The following is an 11,534-nucleotide window of genomic DNA, read 5'->3' as shown; positions in this document are numbered from 1 at the left end:
ATGGTAAAGAGTCTGCCTGCAATGCGGGAGACCAGGGTTCAATCCCTGGGTTGGGAAGACCTCCTGGTGAAGGAAATGGCAACCCATTCCAGTATAATTGCCTGGAAAATCCCATGGACGGAGGAGCCTGGTAGGCTACAGTCCATGGGGTCGCAAAGAGTCGGACACGACTGAGAGACTTCACTTATCCTTGATTAAGTATGTTATGTTAATTTCAGATGTACAGCGAAATGATTCAGTTATACTTCTACATATGTATTTTTTTTCAAAGTTCTTTCCCATTTAGGTTGTTACATTATACTGAGCAGAGTTCCCTGTGCTATACAGTAGGTCCTTGCTGGTTATACATTTTAAATAGAGCAGTGTGTATGTCATTCCCAAACTCCCTAACTATCCCTCCCCACCTACACTTCCCCCTTGGTAACTATAATTTCGTTTTCTAAGTCTGTGACTCTGTTTCTGTACAAACCTCTTTTTAATTAACAGATGTTAAAAATACATAATTTATTTCTGTATAGAAAAAAGGAGAATTTTGATACGGTCCCTAAGCCTCTAATTCGTTTTCAGATCTTCTCAAACAATTTCCACATTCCCTTTCTCCTCCGCCTTCCCCCACCTCTACAAATCTCGTTTCTTTAGGCTAGGACTCTCGCGAGATGTCGAGTTCTCATGAATTCTCCCATGAACCACTGCTCTTCCTTTTCCGGTAAGCGGCCTGAGGTGAGTGTCTCTTCGGCATCTTTCTCTAGTGATGAATCCTCCGGTAATCCCTGCCATCCTGGCACTCTCAGCGCCAATTTCGAGACCCTCAGAAGGAGGACTCTCGCGGCTACTGATTCCTCCGTGGTGGAGCAGTCCTGTGCCGGGGGACGTGTCGGAGCCCTCGGCTCGGCGCCCCTCTTCTATCGGGCCTCTACAGGCCGCAGTGGGCGAGAATGGGGGTGACGAGGTTAGAGGCCGGCTCTGGTCGGTGCCGACTCCTGAGGGCCAGTGTCTCGCGGTGAGTGGGGGCCGTGAACGCAGCGCATTCGGGGCCGAATGGAGAGAAAGTTTTGGGGAGGAATAAGATCAAGTCGGGTCGAGGTTTACTCAGTGGCTGAACGTGAGTTGAGCTACGCTTAACGCGAATAATACTCTAAAAGTGTGTGGAAAGCTTGGCTTTCTTGGAATCTGTGTGAGTAAAGGAGGTTACTGTAGAGGGAGCTTGTAGAGGGGTGTCGTTGGGTCGAGTTAACTTTGACCTGAAGGATCTGATGCTGAGCAGGGCGCTGGGCTCCTCCGCACGGATACTTAGATCCAGATTTGGATGGAAACAGGCTGTGCTTTCTTCAAGAGGGTTAGGGGAAGGGCGTCCGTGTCACTAGTGTTAGTAGTGTCAACGCTGCTGTAGGCAACTGGTGGTTGTAGCTGAGATGAAACTGGATTGAGAGGAGGATGGCTGCAATGATGGCATTTCTTAGGACACCTTTGGATTAATAATGAAAACAACTACTCTCTGAGCAGCTGTGGACAGAGTTTATAGTACATAAATATTAAACTGTGAGTTGTTGTAAATATATGTTGACAGTTATTCTTGCTCCCAGGTGACCCCTAAAAATGGTGCGCTATTCACTTGACCCAGAAAACCCCACAAAATGTAAGTGAGCAAGCAACATTTCTTATTTGGGAGTATGAGGCACCCAGATACCAAGATTAACCAAAAAAAATTTTTTCCGGTATTTTTTAGCATGCAAATCAAGAGGTTCAAATCTTCGTGTTCATTTTAAGGTATGTGAATCGTAGTTATGCTCTGAAAGAGTTGTTCCTTGAGTATTTTTTAACCATTCTAAAAAGGTAGCTGCAATGATGTGTTTCTTAGGACACCTTTGGATTCACCGTGAAAATAAATCATTTCTGAGCAGCCACCTTTTAATAAACAACGCTTTGACTTAGGATTTGTGGAATTGGGTAAAATTACCAGAGAACTGCTTGAGAACCTAGTGCACAGATCAAGATATGGGAAACGTAATTGTAGTTTACAAGATAATGGAGAATATATTAACAGTGAATAAACAGGTTTAGGATTCACATTTCTCCACCTTCAAACCAAGCCTCCCTGGCTCATAACAGATTGTGTATTATGTTTCAAGAATGGGAAGGATTTGGCTCTTGATAAAAGTTGACACTTTGAAAATACTGGAATTTGTTTGAATCTGATTTTTTTAAAGGATGGTTAACTCACAGCTTACATTATTTATGTTTAGAACACTCGTGAAACTGCCCAGGCCATAAAGGGTATGCATATCCGAAAAGCCACCAAGTATCTGAAGGATGTCACTTTAAAGAAGCAATGTGTGCCATTCCGTCGTTACAACGGTGGAGTTGGTAGGTGTGCACAGGTAAGAATTCATAGTTGTCATTTAAAAAGACAATTTGTTAGGGGAGGGAGTAGATGAAGTAAAAATGGCCAATGTCTTCCTTTACTGAGGCTCCTTATGGTTGCTGTGATGACAACCTTTGGGACAACTTTGGATTAACCATGAAAAAAATGTTCTGAACAACCTTGATGTTGGTTGAAGTCAATTCATCTTGTAACATTGATTTAAATTGAGGGAAATTAGTAATAAACTCTCTGGTTTTGTTTTTTAGGCTAAACAGTGGGGCTGGACGCAGGGTCGGTGGCCCAAAAAGAGTGCTGAATTTTTACTACACATGCTCAAAAATGCAGAGAGTAATGCTGAACTTAAGGTACCCACACTATAAGCATCTTCACACATGCAACTTGGGTTATTGACTGGGTGAAAGTTGTCTGGATCTGTTTCCTTGATTGACTTGATGAAAGTAACAAAAGTTCCCATTAAAAGGGCTATTTTAAGTCTACTTTCAATTTCCAACAGGAAACAAGGTTTTTTTTATAAAGCATTTCAGGAGCATGGTCTGCAGTAATTTCAAGCTTAAGACTGTAGAATTACCCCCACACACAGACATAATCCCAGTACATGCAAGAGAAATGCCTTTTTTTTTTTCCCCTTGAGTATTTTACCACGGGTTTGTAGCCTTGTGCTGTAAATGTTAGTGCTCAGTAGTGTCCAACTGTGTGACCCCGTGGACTGTAGCCGGCTAGGATCATCTGTCCATGGAATTCTCCATGCAAGAATACTGGAGTGGGATTGAACCAGGTTTCCTGCATTGCAGGCAGATTCTTTACCATCTGAGCCACCAGGGAAGCCTTTTTTATACTGAGGTTTGTGAACCCCTTCACAGGGTGTATTTAAATACAAATAAATACAGTTACAAAGGAACCATATGATTGACATGTGGTTTGTTGCCTCCATTCATAATGGAGAGATGTTAAATTTCAGAAGTCAAAACAGCAGTGTGTAACTGAACAAATCCTGTGCCAAATAAACAGATTTATGCATTTGAGCAGTTATCCTTTACCTTTTTGCATTTGGAAAACTGGGTTAGAACTGGAATTAATATAGGTCTGTTTAGCTGTAGCCCTTCTAGCTGCTAAGCCTTGCTGTTAAAATCAAGCTTAGACATAGATCCTTTGAGATTCCTGTAACTCCACTCCCTAATGAATACCATTTATAAAATAGGTGCAATTACCAGCACTGAGTTTTGGTAATTACTTAGATTTAAGGGAGAGGACTTAGAATGAAATTTTCTTAAAAAATAAATATGCTATTTAAAGTTATAAGGACTTGAATGATACAGTTTGTGGTGTTAAGATAAAGGTATTACCTGATTTTAAAATTTTTAAAAATGTTACATGATTTTGCTCCCTTTTCCCAGGGCTTAGATGTAGATTCTCTGGTCATTGAGCACATCCAAGTGAACAAAGCCCCCAAGATGCGGCGCAGGACTTACAGAGCTCACGGTCGGATCAACCCCTACATGAGCTCTCCATGCCACATTGAGATGATCCTTACTGAAAAAGAACAGATTGTTCCTAAACCAGAAGAGGAGGTTGCACAGAAGAAAAAGGTAAATTACTTAGTCTCTGCTCTGTTTCACTTGGCATATTAGATTGTGGTTGCTGTGATGACTAACTTAGGACACCTTTGGAATAACCATGAAAGGAAGCTATTCTGAGCAACCACCAACCTTTTATAATCATTTTATTTTGGCTTTCATAAGTCTCAAATTAGTTTTTTTTTTTTTTTTTTTAATCTTGGAAGATTATTTTTTATTTTAGTTGAAGGCTAATTACAATGTTGTGGTCGTTTTTGCCATACATTCACATGAATCAGCCATGGGTGTACATGTGTTCCCCATCCTGAACCTCCCTCCCCATCCCATCCCTCAGGGTCATCCCAGTACACCAGCCCTGAGCACCCTGTCTCATGCATGGAACCTGCACTGGCGATCTGTTTCACATACGATAATATACGTGTTTCAACGCTGTTCTCTCAAATCATCCCACCCTCGCGTTCTCCCAGAGTCCAAAAGTCTGTTCTTTACATCTGTGTCTCTTTTGCTGTCTCAATTACAGGGTTATCGTTAGCATCTTTCTAAATTCCATATATATGCGTTAATATACTATATCGGTGTTTTTCTTTCTGACTGACTGCACTCTGTATAATAGGCTCCAGTTTCATTCACCTCATTAGAACTAATTTAAATGCATTCTTTTTAATAGCTGAGTAATATTCCATTGTGTGTATGTACCACAGCTTTCTTATCCTCATTAGTTTCTTAATAGCGAGTGGGAATTTCGTATTGTTCAGTGTGTTAAAACTGTGTAATTATATGCTGATGTCCACGCCTAGATGGCCATGTCCACTTCAGGTGTAATTTATCTGGAACGGGGAACCTCCTCCCTGCAGTCCCTTTCTCCAAGAAACTTATTTTCGGTAAATGATTATATTTAGTTCTTTAGCCTGGAACCCGGGAGTGACTCAAATCCTAATGGATCTGTCTTCTGTTGATTTTCTTACATATTATCCTCCATCCTTTTTTGCCACCTGGTTATTTCCAGCTAGGCTCCCAGCCTGTAGTCTTCGTTCTCTTACTGCTATAATTGCCTCCTGGCTGCCTTTCTCTCCGCGCCACCTCTAGACCAAAGGACTCATTCCCTTTATGATGAAATTTCCGATTACCTTCATTGAGATACAACTTCTTCTTTAAGATGTGTTTATCCTGGAATCATTCTTCTAATAGTGCTTTTATTTTTTCTTTTCCCCAGATATCCCAGAAGAAACTGAAGAAACAAAAACTTATGGCCCGGGAATAAATGCCGCAAAAAATAAATGCAAATAAAAGTAAAAGTGTTGGTTGTCTTAATTAGTAAATGTATTTCACATGTTAGCACAAATGGATCAAATGAGTTTTCATTAACAGGTTGTTTTGCATCTTTTGGTACTTTGTATAAAATGGAATTGAGAACATGGGAAAATTTCTGACTCTCTTTTCTACCTACTTTATTGAACTTAAGGCACCCTAAGTCTGCTACTAAAGTAGCATTTACTGTATTGAGTTATGCATCCATAACTGACTGGGGTTTTAGAGGCTTTTCAGTATCCCAAAGAGGAACCTTAGCAGTGGTTGACTTGTCACGTCCTAACCCAATCCAGCCCTGAGCTTATGTTGATTTGCCTGTTCTGGACTTTTTATCGAAATCACAATCTTTGACTTAGCATGTTTTTTTTTTTCCAGGGTTTTTGTTGTGGCATGAGGTGTTAGCTTCATTCCTTTCCTTTTCTTTACAACCTCAGGGACCAGCCTGCCAGGCTCCTCTGTCCATTGGATTATCCCATCAAGAACACTGGAATGGGTTTCCTCCAGGGGATCCTCCTGACCCAGGGACTGAATTTAGTGAACATTGGAGGAGCTGCAGGACTCCCAAAGCAGTAGCATTTACTGTGCCACCTGCAATATGTGTGTGTTAGCTGCTCAGTCGTGTCCGACCCTGGGACCCCACGGACTGTAGCTTGCCAGGCTGCTTTGTCCATGGAATTCTTCAGGCAAGAATACTGGAGTGGATTGCCATTCTCTTTTCCAGAGGAACTTTCCAACCCAGGGATCGAACCCTGGTCTGCATCGCATGCAGGTTCTTTACTGTTTGAGCTACCGCAATGTAGGATCAGTGAAAGTTTCAGTCGTGTCCGACTGCGACCCTACAGACCACAGTCCATGGGATTCTCCAGGCCAGAACACTGCAGTGGGTAGCTGTTCCCTTCTCCAGGTGATTTTCCCAATCCAGGGATCAAACCCAGGTCTCCCGCATTGCAGGCAGATTCTTTACCAGCTGAGCTATCAGGGAAGCCGAGGAGCAATTAAAGACTAGCTGATTGTAGCTGTCCCAGTGGGAGTGAAGTGGTACAGCCATTTTTTGTAAGATAAATCCCTCTCAAAATTGACTTGAATGTTAATTTCCCCTGCTCTGGAATTTAAGACCCTTGTAGTGGGGAAGGAAGTGGCAACCCACTCTGGAATTCTTGGCCGGGAAATCCCACGGACAGGATCCTGTCCGGCTACAGTCCGTTGGGTCGCAAAAAGTCGGAGACTTAGCGACTGAACAGGATGAGGAGCTCAGCCAGAGCTGCATTCGAAAGCAGCCTAGCCGTCGCTGTGAAGCAGGCTTTCAAACAGGTGGTGAGCCGCTCGCAAACGCGCCATCCTCCGGGCGCAGCGTCCTGAGTCTACCTCGGCGACGGGGTACCTAGTAAAGCGAGCGCTTCCGCCTCGCCTGCAGGCTCGAGCGACGGCTGCGGCCGCGCCGGAAGTCGTCCACGCCCCCGGCGGGCGTCCCCGTTACGTCCGGCCCGTCGTCAGGCTGACGCAGACGCGCCTTTGTCAGCCCCTCCTGCGGTGCCATTGGCTCGGCTGCGGTGCGTCCCTGCGACCGTCTTTCCGGAAGCGTGGATAGTGCCCGTGGGATTTGTGGCCGGTGAGCCGAACCGGGTAGTGGTCTGCGGGGATCGGGGCGGCGTGGGCGGCGGCCTCGGTGCGCAGCGCGGCTCTCCTGCCCTCACGGTACTCCACCCCCCAGCCTCGCGCGCCTGCCTCCCGTCCACCTCGCCCTTTGCCTGCCCTGCGCCCGCGTCCACCCGCTCTTTTTACCTCCGGATCCGCTCTCTGGCCTGAACTGTCGGTATCACTTTTTATTATCGTCACCCCCGTTCTCTCTTCTCTCCTGTCTCAGTCCTTACCTTTGACTCGGCCGCTCTCTTGTCTCCAGACTGATTTCTGGAGGACTGATTCCTTCCTGGAGCTGACGTTTCCCCTCCACAGCTGTTCCCTGTTTTCATAGAGCTTCAGCTTTTTCCTGTTTCATTGTATTGGACTAAGTCGAATGAAAGAAATTCCTGTCCTCCAACAGTTTCGATCCATTTATCTCACTGTGTTGTAATATTCGAGAATTGGCTTCGAGACAGTAAATAAAATTTTTTGTCAATTTATCATAGCCACCTCTGGACCTTTCTAAGCCACAGTTTCTAGGCCTTTCTAAGCCATAATTATCACAGAAGTAACTAGTAGTAATAGTTTTGAGAATTTATTTAAAACAATTTCAAGTAGGTTAGAAACGTGAATCTTTATGATGGAGCGGTTTCAAGTCATCGTATTATCCTTGTGCTTGGTAGCATTGCCAGTTGTTTTGAAGGGTTTCATTGCTTTTTAAACTTTGTTAGAAAGGGGAATAACATGATGATTGTGTGTTTTGAGAAGGGAAAATGGAAGAGCATTTAGCTAGGAAACCAGAATTAGGAGTTCTGGTTTTAGGCAGCTCTAGTTACCTAAAGTGTGGGCTTTGGACAGGTTACAACTTTTGAATTTGGGGGTTTTTTTTCCTTATAGTAACAACACTTAAATAGTACTTACCATATTCGGACACTGTTCTGAGCTTTGTATTCCTATTATCTAGTCCGCACTACATCCCTTTCATATAGGTACTAATATATATCTTCTTTTTACACATGGAAGAATTAAGGCACTGTCTGGTCAAATAACGTGCTCAGGAATACTGTCTAGAAAATAGTGAAAGCAGGTCTCAAATCCAGGCAGCTGCCCGGGTTCCTGCTTGATTATTATGCTGTGGTACTTTTAAGACCTAAACCAATCTGAAGCGCTTCAGATGAGATTTTAAGTCTAGTAGCCCAAAATAATGATTCCTTGTAAAATGCTGAAAAAGACTCATGCTTCTTTGGTTTACTTTGACCAGAGGATATGTTCTTTAAAATTTTGGAACGTAATGTTTTTGGCAAATTCCTAAATTATTTTAATTTAGCTCTCACGTGTGTGCGCTAACTTGGCTTCAGTCGCGTCTGACTCTTTGTGACCCTGTGGACCATAGCCTGCCAGGCTCCACTGTCAATGGGATTCTCCAGGCAGAAATACTGAAGTGGGTTGCCATGCCCTCCTCCAGGGGATCCGCCTACTCAAGAGACCCAACCTGCGTCTCTTCTGTCTCCCGCCTTTGCAGGGGGGTTCTTTACCCACCACTCGTGCCACCCGAGACTAGAAGGACTGTTTTAAAGAATCCAGTTCTGAATCCTTTGTAAAATAGTGGTCCTTCCCTGATGTACATTTACGTTATTTCAGATTGGATTATCTATATCATTCCTCGCTTGTATTGTGAATCATTTTAAATTGCCTAGTTTAACAATGCTTACTCATTCACCAGTAATTACTCTGAATTCCTTAATGTTTTGGTGACTCCTTTTCTTTATATGTAAATGGAAATGCCAGAGTACCCAACCTCACTAGGTGTTTTGAAGATTAAATGAGTTGATGTGTGTAAAGGGCTTAATTGCCTCATCCTCAGTTCTAAGAAGTGTTGGATGACCCCATAGACTGTAGCCCTCCAGGCTCCTCTGTCCGTGGGATTTCCCAGGCAAGGATACTAGAGTGAGTTGCCATCTCCTTCTCCAGGGGATCTTCCCCACCCAGGGACTGAACCCATGTTTCTTGCATTGATAGGCGGATTCCTTATCACTGAGCCACCTGGAAAGCCCTGTCTTTATCACCAAGTTTATGGTTGTGAAACAGTAAATTGGAGAGTTTTGGAGGCAGGCTTATCTTCACTCTTATTTTCAAGTCTGCCACCTCTTAACTCCTGTCCCTTGTAGATGGCATCATTTTTATGAATAGACTCTTGTTTTACGATAGTACCTGTAGTGTGATTTAAGTTTTTCCTTCAGTGTAGAAATAAGTCTTTTCATGTATTTTAATGTAGGTAAATTCCTTGAGTCATTAATCTATGATGAACTAATTTGTTTTTTCTGCTGTTTGTCAATAGTTTAGGAACTCACATCCGGGACAATGGTGTGCATTCCCTGCATCGTCATTCCAGTTCTGCTTTGGGTCTACAAAAAGTTCCTGGAGCCATATATATACCCTCTGATCTCCCCCTTTGTTAGCCGTATGTGGCCTCGGAAAGCTATACAAGAAACCAATGATAAAAACAAAGGCAAAGTAGACTATAAGGTAAGAGCATTAAAATGCCTTTAATGGGTGGGGGTGGTACACTCAGGGTAAAATAGTGACTTTTGGGAAGTCAAGTTCTTAGAACCAGAAGCTTCATTAATATGTTTAAATTTCCAGAGAAGGAGAAATACCATATGATATCCCTTATATGTGGAATCTAAAAATAAATGATACAAATGAACTTACAAAACAGAGACAGACTTACAAAACAAACTTACGGTCTCCAGAGAGAAGAGTTAGAGAGTTCGGGATGGACGTATACACACTGCTATTTTTAAATGGATAACCAACAAGGACCTACTGTATAGCACACGGAACTCTGCTCAGTGTTATGTGGCAGCCTGGATTCGAGGGGGTTTTGGGGGAGAGTGGATGCATGTATATGTATGGCTGAGTCCCTTCACTGTCCACCTGAAACTCTCACAACATTGTTAATCAGCTCTACTCCAATATAAAAGAAAAAGTTCAAAAGAAAAAAAATACCAAATTCTAAATTTCTCTCTTTTTTAAAATAGGGGTTTGGAATTTTCTATTTATGATTAACACTTGCTTTAAATTAAGGTTTTAAATAAGTCCTCTGATTTATTCATTGGCTACTTACAAGATAGTAACAGTATTTCCTGTCTGGTAAGAGTAGTGGTAAATAGCTAACAGAGGACAAAAGATGGTTCTGAATAAGCCCGTTTCTCTGATTGATAACTTTGATAAGAGATGTAATGAGTAGATTCATAGAGGTTTTCGTCTTGTAATGCAGTTACTTTTTTTAATGAATATTTAGACAGCTGTGTTTTCTTTCGTGTTGGTGATTATTCAGTTCAATCACCTGCACGAATGTAGCCATCCTGCACATTTCCAGTAGGTTTTTCATTCTGAAGTTTGTGTTTTTAAAGAGAATATCTCTTATAATGTCTTTTTGTTGTAATGATATCTAAAATGTTTTTTCATTTTAGGGTGCAGACATAAATGGATTACCAACAAGAGGACCAACAGAAATGTGTGATAAAAAGAAAGACTAAACTGATTGTCTCGAAGGATCTCATTGTTTTAAAAATGGACCTGATACTATGAAGCACCTTCTTTGTAATTGTCTCTGATCTTTTTCCAAGACCAGAATTTGGGTTAGATATTAATAGTTTAGACATTTACCTATGCTAATCAGGGAATACCTGGTATTTGTATTTAAAATGTAGCTAGTTATATTTAACAACCTCATTTCTGATTTCCTTTTTCATTAAAGTAGTTTTCATTTCTTTTATTTCAGTTTTAAAAATATGAATAAATATGTAAGGTTTGTGCCAGTAGACACTGTTACTAAGTCAGTACCTAGAAATTCTTGGGGGCTCTAGCTTTTTTTATTCAGGCTCTTCAAATTTGAAGAGTGTAATTTTACTGTGAAACATTGCAGTGAGACTGCGCAGTCAAATGAAAGGTAGTTTTTGGAAATGATAATGACTTGAAATAAAGATGTAATTACTGTCCAACTCAAAGGAGTAGCTTATCTGTGAGAATAGTAATTACTATTTATTGCTCTGAGGAAGATAGAAAAGACAGAGGAATAGGGGAAACCTCTCTGAAAAATGGAGCATCTTTTACATAAATGTTTAATGTGTAATATAAAATTCTAATCCTTGTTTTGTTCCTTCTGTTCCTACAAATGTATTAAATATTGAGTTTAGCTTGTTGTTCTTTTTTCTTTTAGATATTTAAAAGCAAGATTTTTAACCACTTCGGAAAGCAGGATTGGAATAATGTGATGGCATCAGGATAGTTATGGGGCAGTGATACTTTCTTCTTTTTTTTAAAAAAATTTAGATTGTGTCAGTTATTTTGTTCCATAGTAATACACCCTAAAATTAGTGGTTTTTAGCAATAGTGATGTGACTGGTAAGTTACTTGCTGGTCTGGGCCTGTCCGCATGGTCTTTCATCCCTGGGCTTCTTCCCCCTACTGTTGAGATATACAAATATTCAAAGATGACAAGACATATCTTTATATAATGTTTGTGCTCTCTGAAGCAAGGAGAAATTAGAAGGAACTCCCCACCTTGGGTCCCCAATGAAGTCCTGGATCTTAGCTGAGGCTCTGTTAAACTGTGTCTGGTTAAGTCATTGATCCACCTTGAA

General features: G+C 41.7%; 2 protein-coding genes and 4 non-coding genes across 8 annotated transcripts; all 6 read left to right on the top strand.

Annotated features, from left to right (window-relative positions):
* The first annotated feature begins 1,438 nt into the window (after positions 1–1,438).
* On the top strand, positions 1,439–1,504 carry LOC138985485 (small nucleolar RNA SNORD58). The gene has a single exon (XR_011462550.1). It is a non-coding gene; the product is annotated as a small nucleolar RNA SNORD58 (small nucleolar RNA).
* A 79-nt stretch (positions 1,505–1,583) lies between these two features.
* Positions 1,584–5,268, top strand: RPL17 (ribosomal protein L17). The gene is made up of 6 exons (XM_005886706.3): positions 1,584–1,636; positions 1,727–1,767; positions 2,244–2,378; positions 2,629–2,727; positions 3,778–3,969; positions 5,171–5,268. The coding sequence occupies exons 1-6, from the start codon at positions 1,597–1,599 to the stop codon at positions 5,216–5,218; spliced, it is 555 nt and encodes a 184-aa protein (XP_005886768.1). The 5' UTR covers positions 1,584–1,596; the 3' UTR covers positions 5,219–5,268.
* Positions 1,838–1,902, top strand: LOC138985484 (small nucleolar RNA SNORD58). The gene has a single exon (XR_011462549.1). It is a non-coding gene; the product is annotated as a small nucleolar RNA SNORD58 (small nucleolar RNA).
* LOC138985486 (small nucleolar RNA SNORD58) lies at positions 2,479–2,541 on the top strand. The gene has a single exon (XR_011462551.1). It is a non-coding gene; the product is annotated as a small nucleolar RNA SNORD58 (small nucleolar RNA).
* Positions 4,019–4,082, top strand: LOC138985483 (small nucleolar RNA SNORD58). The gene has a single exon (XR_011462548.1). It is a non-coding gene; the product is annotated as a small nucleolar RNA SNORD58 (small nucleolar RNA).
* Positions 5,269–6,719: 1,451 nt separating the features above from the next.
* On the top strand, positions 6,720–11,086 carry C24H18orf32 (chromosome 24 C18orf32 homolog). 3 transcript variants are annotated; one of them, XM_070361553.1, is made up of 3 exons: positions 6,720–6,874; positions 9,224–9,411; positions 10,362–11,086. In XM_070361553.1, exons 2-3 carry the CDS (start codon positions 9,247–9,249, stop codon positions 10,425–10,427), a joined length of 231 nt encoding a protein of 76 aa, XP_070217654.1. In that variant the 5' UTR covers positions 6,720–6,874; positions 9,224–9,246; the 3' UTR covers positions 10,428–11,086. The 3 variants fall into 3 exon arrangements, with proteins under 3 accessions (XP_070217654.1, XP_070217656.1, XP_070217655.1); XM_070361555.1 differs by having other exon boundaries at positions 6,765–6,874; positions 9,221–9,411; XM_070361554.1 differs by having other exon boundaries at positions 6,805–6,960.
* The last annotated feature ends 448 nt before the right edge of the window (positions 11,087–11,534 follow it).

This window comes from Bos mutus, chromosome 24, assembly GCF_027580195.1.
Source record: "Bos mutus isolate GX-2022 chromosome 24, NWIPB_WYAK_1.1, whole genome shotgun sequence".
Taxonomy (NCBI): Eukaryota; Metazoa; Chordata; class Mammalia; order Artiodactyla; family Bovidae; genus Bos; species Bos mutus.
Note: the sequence above shows the minus strand (reverse complement) of the source record. Positions and strands in the feature narration are given on the sequence as shown.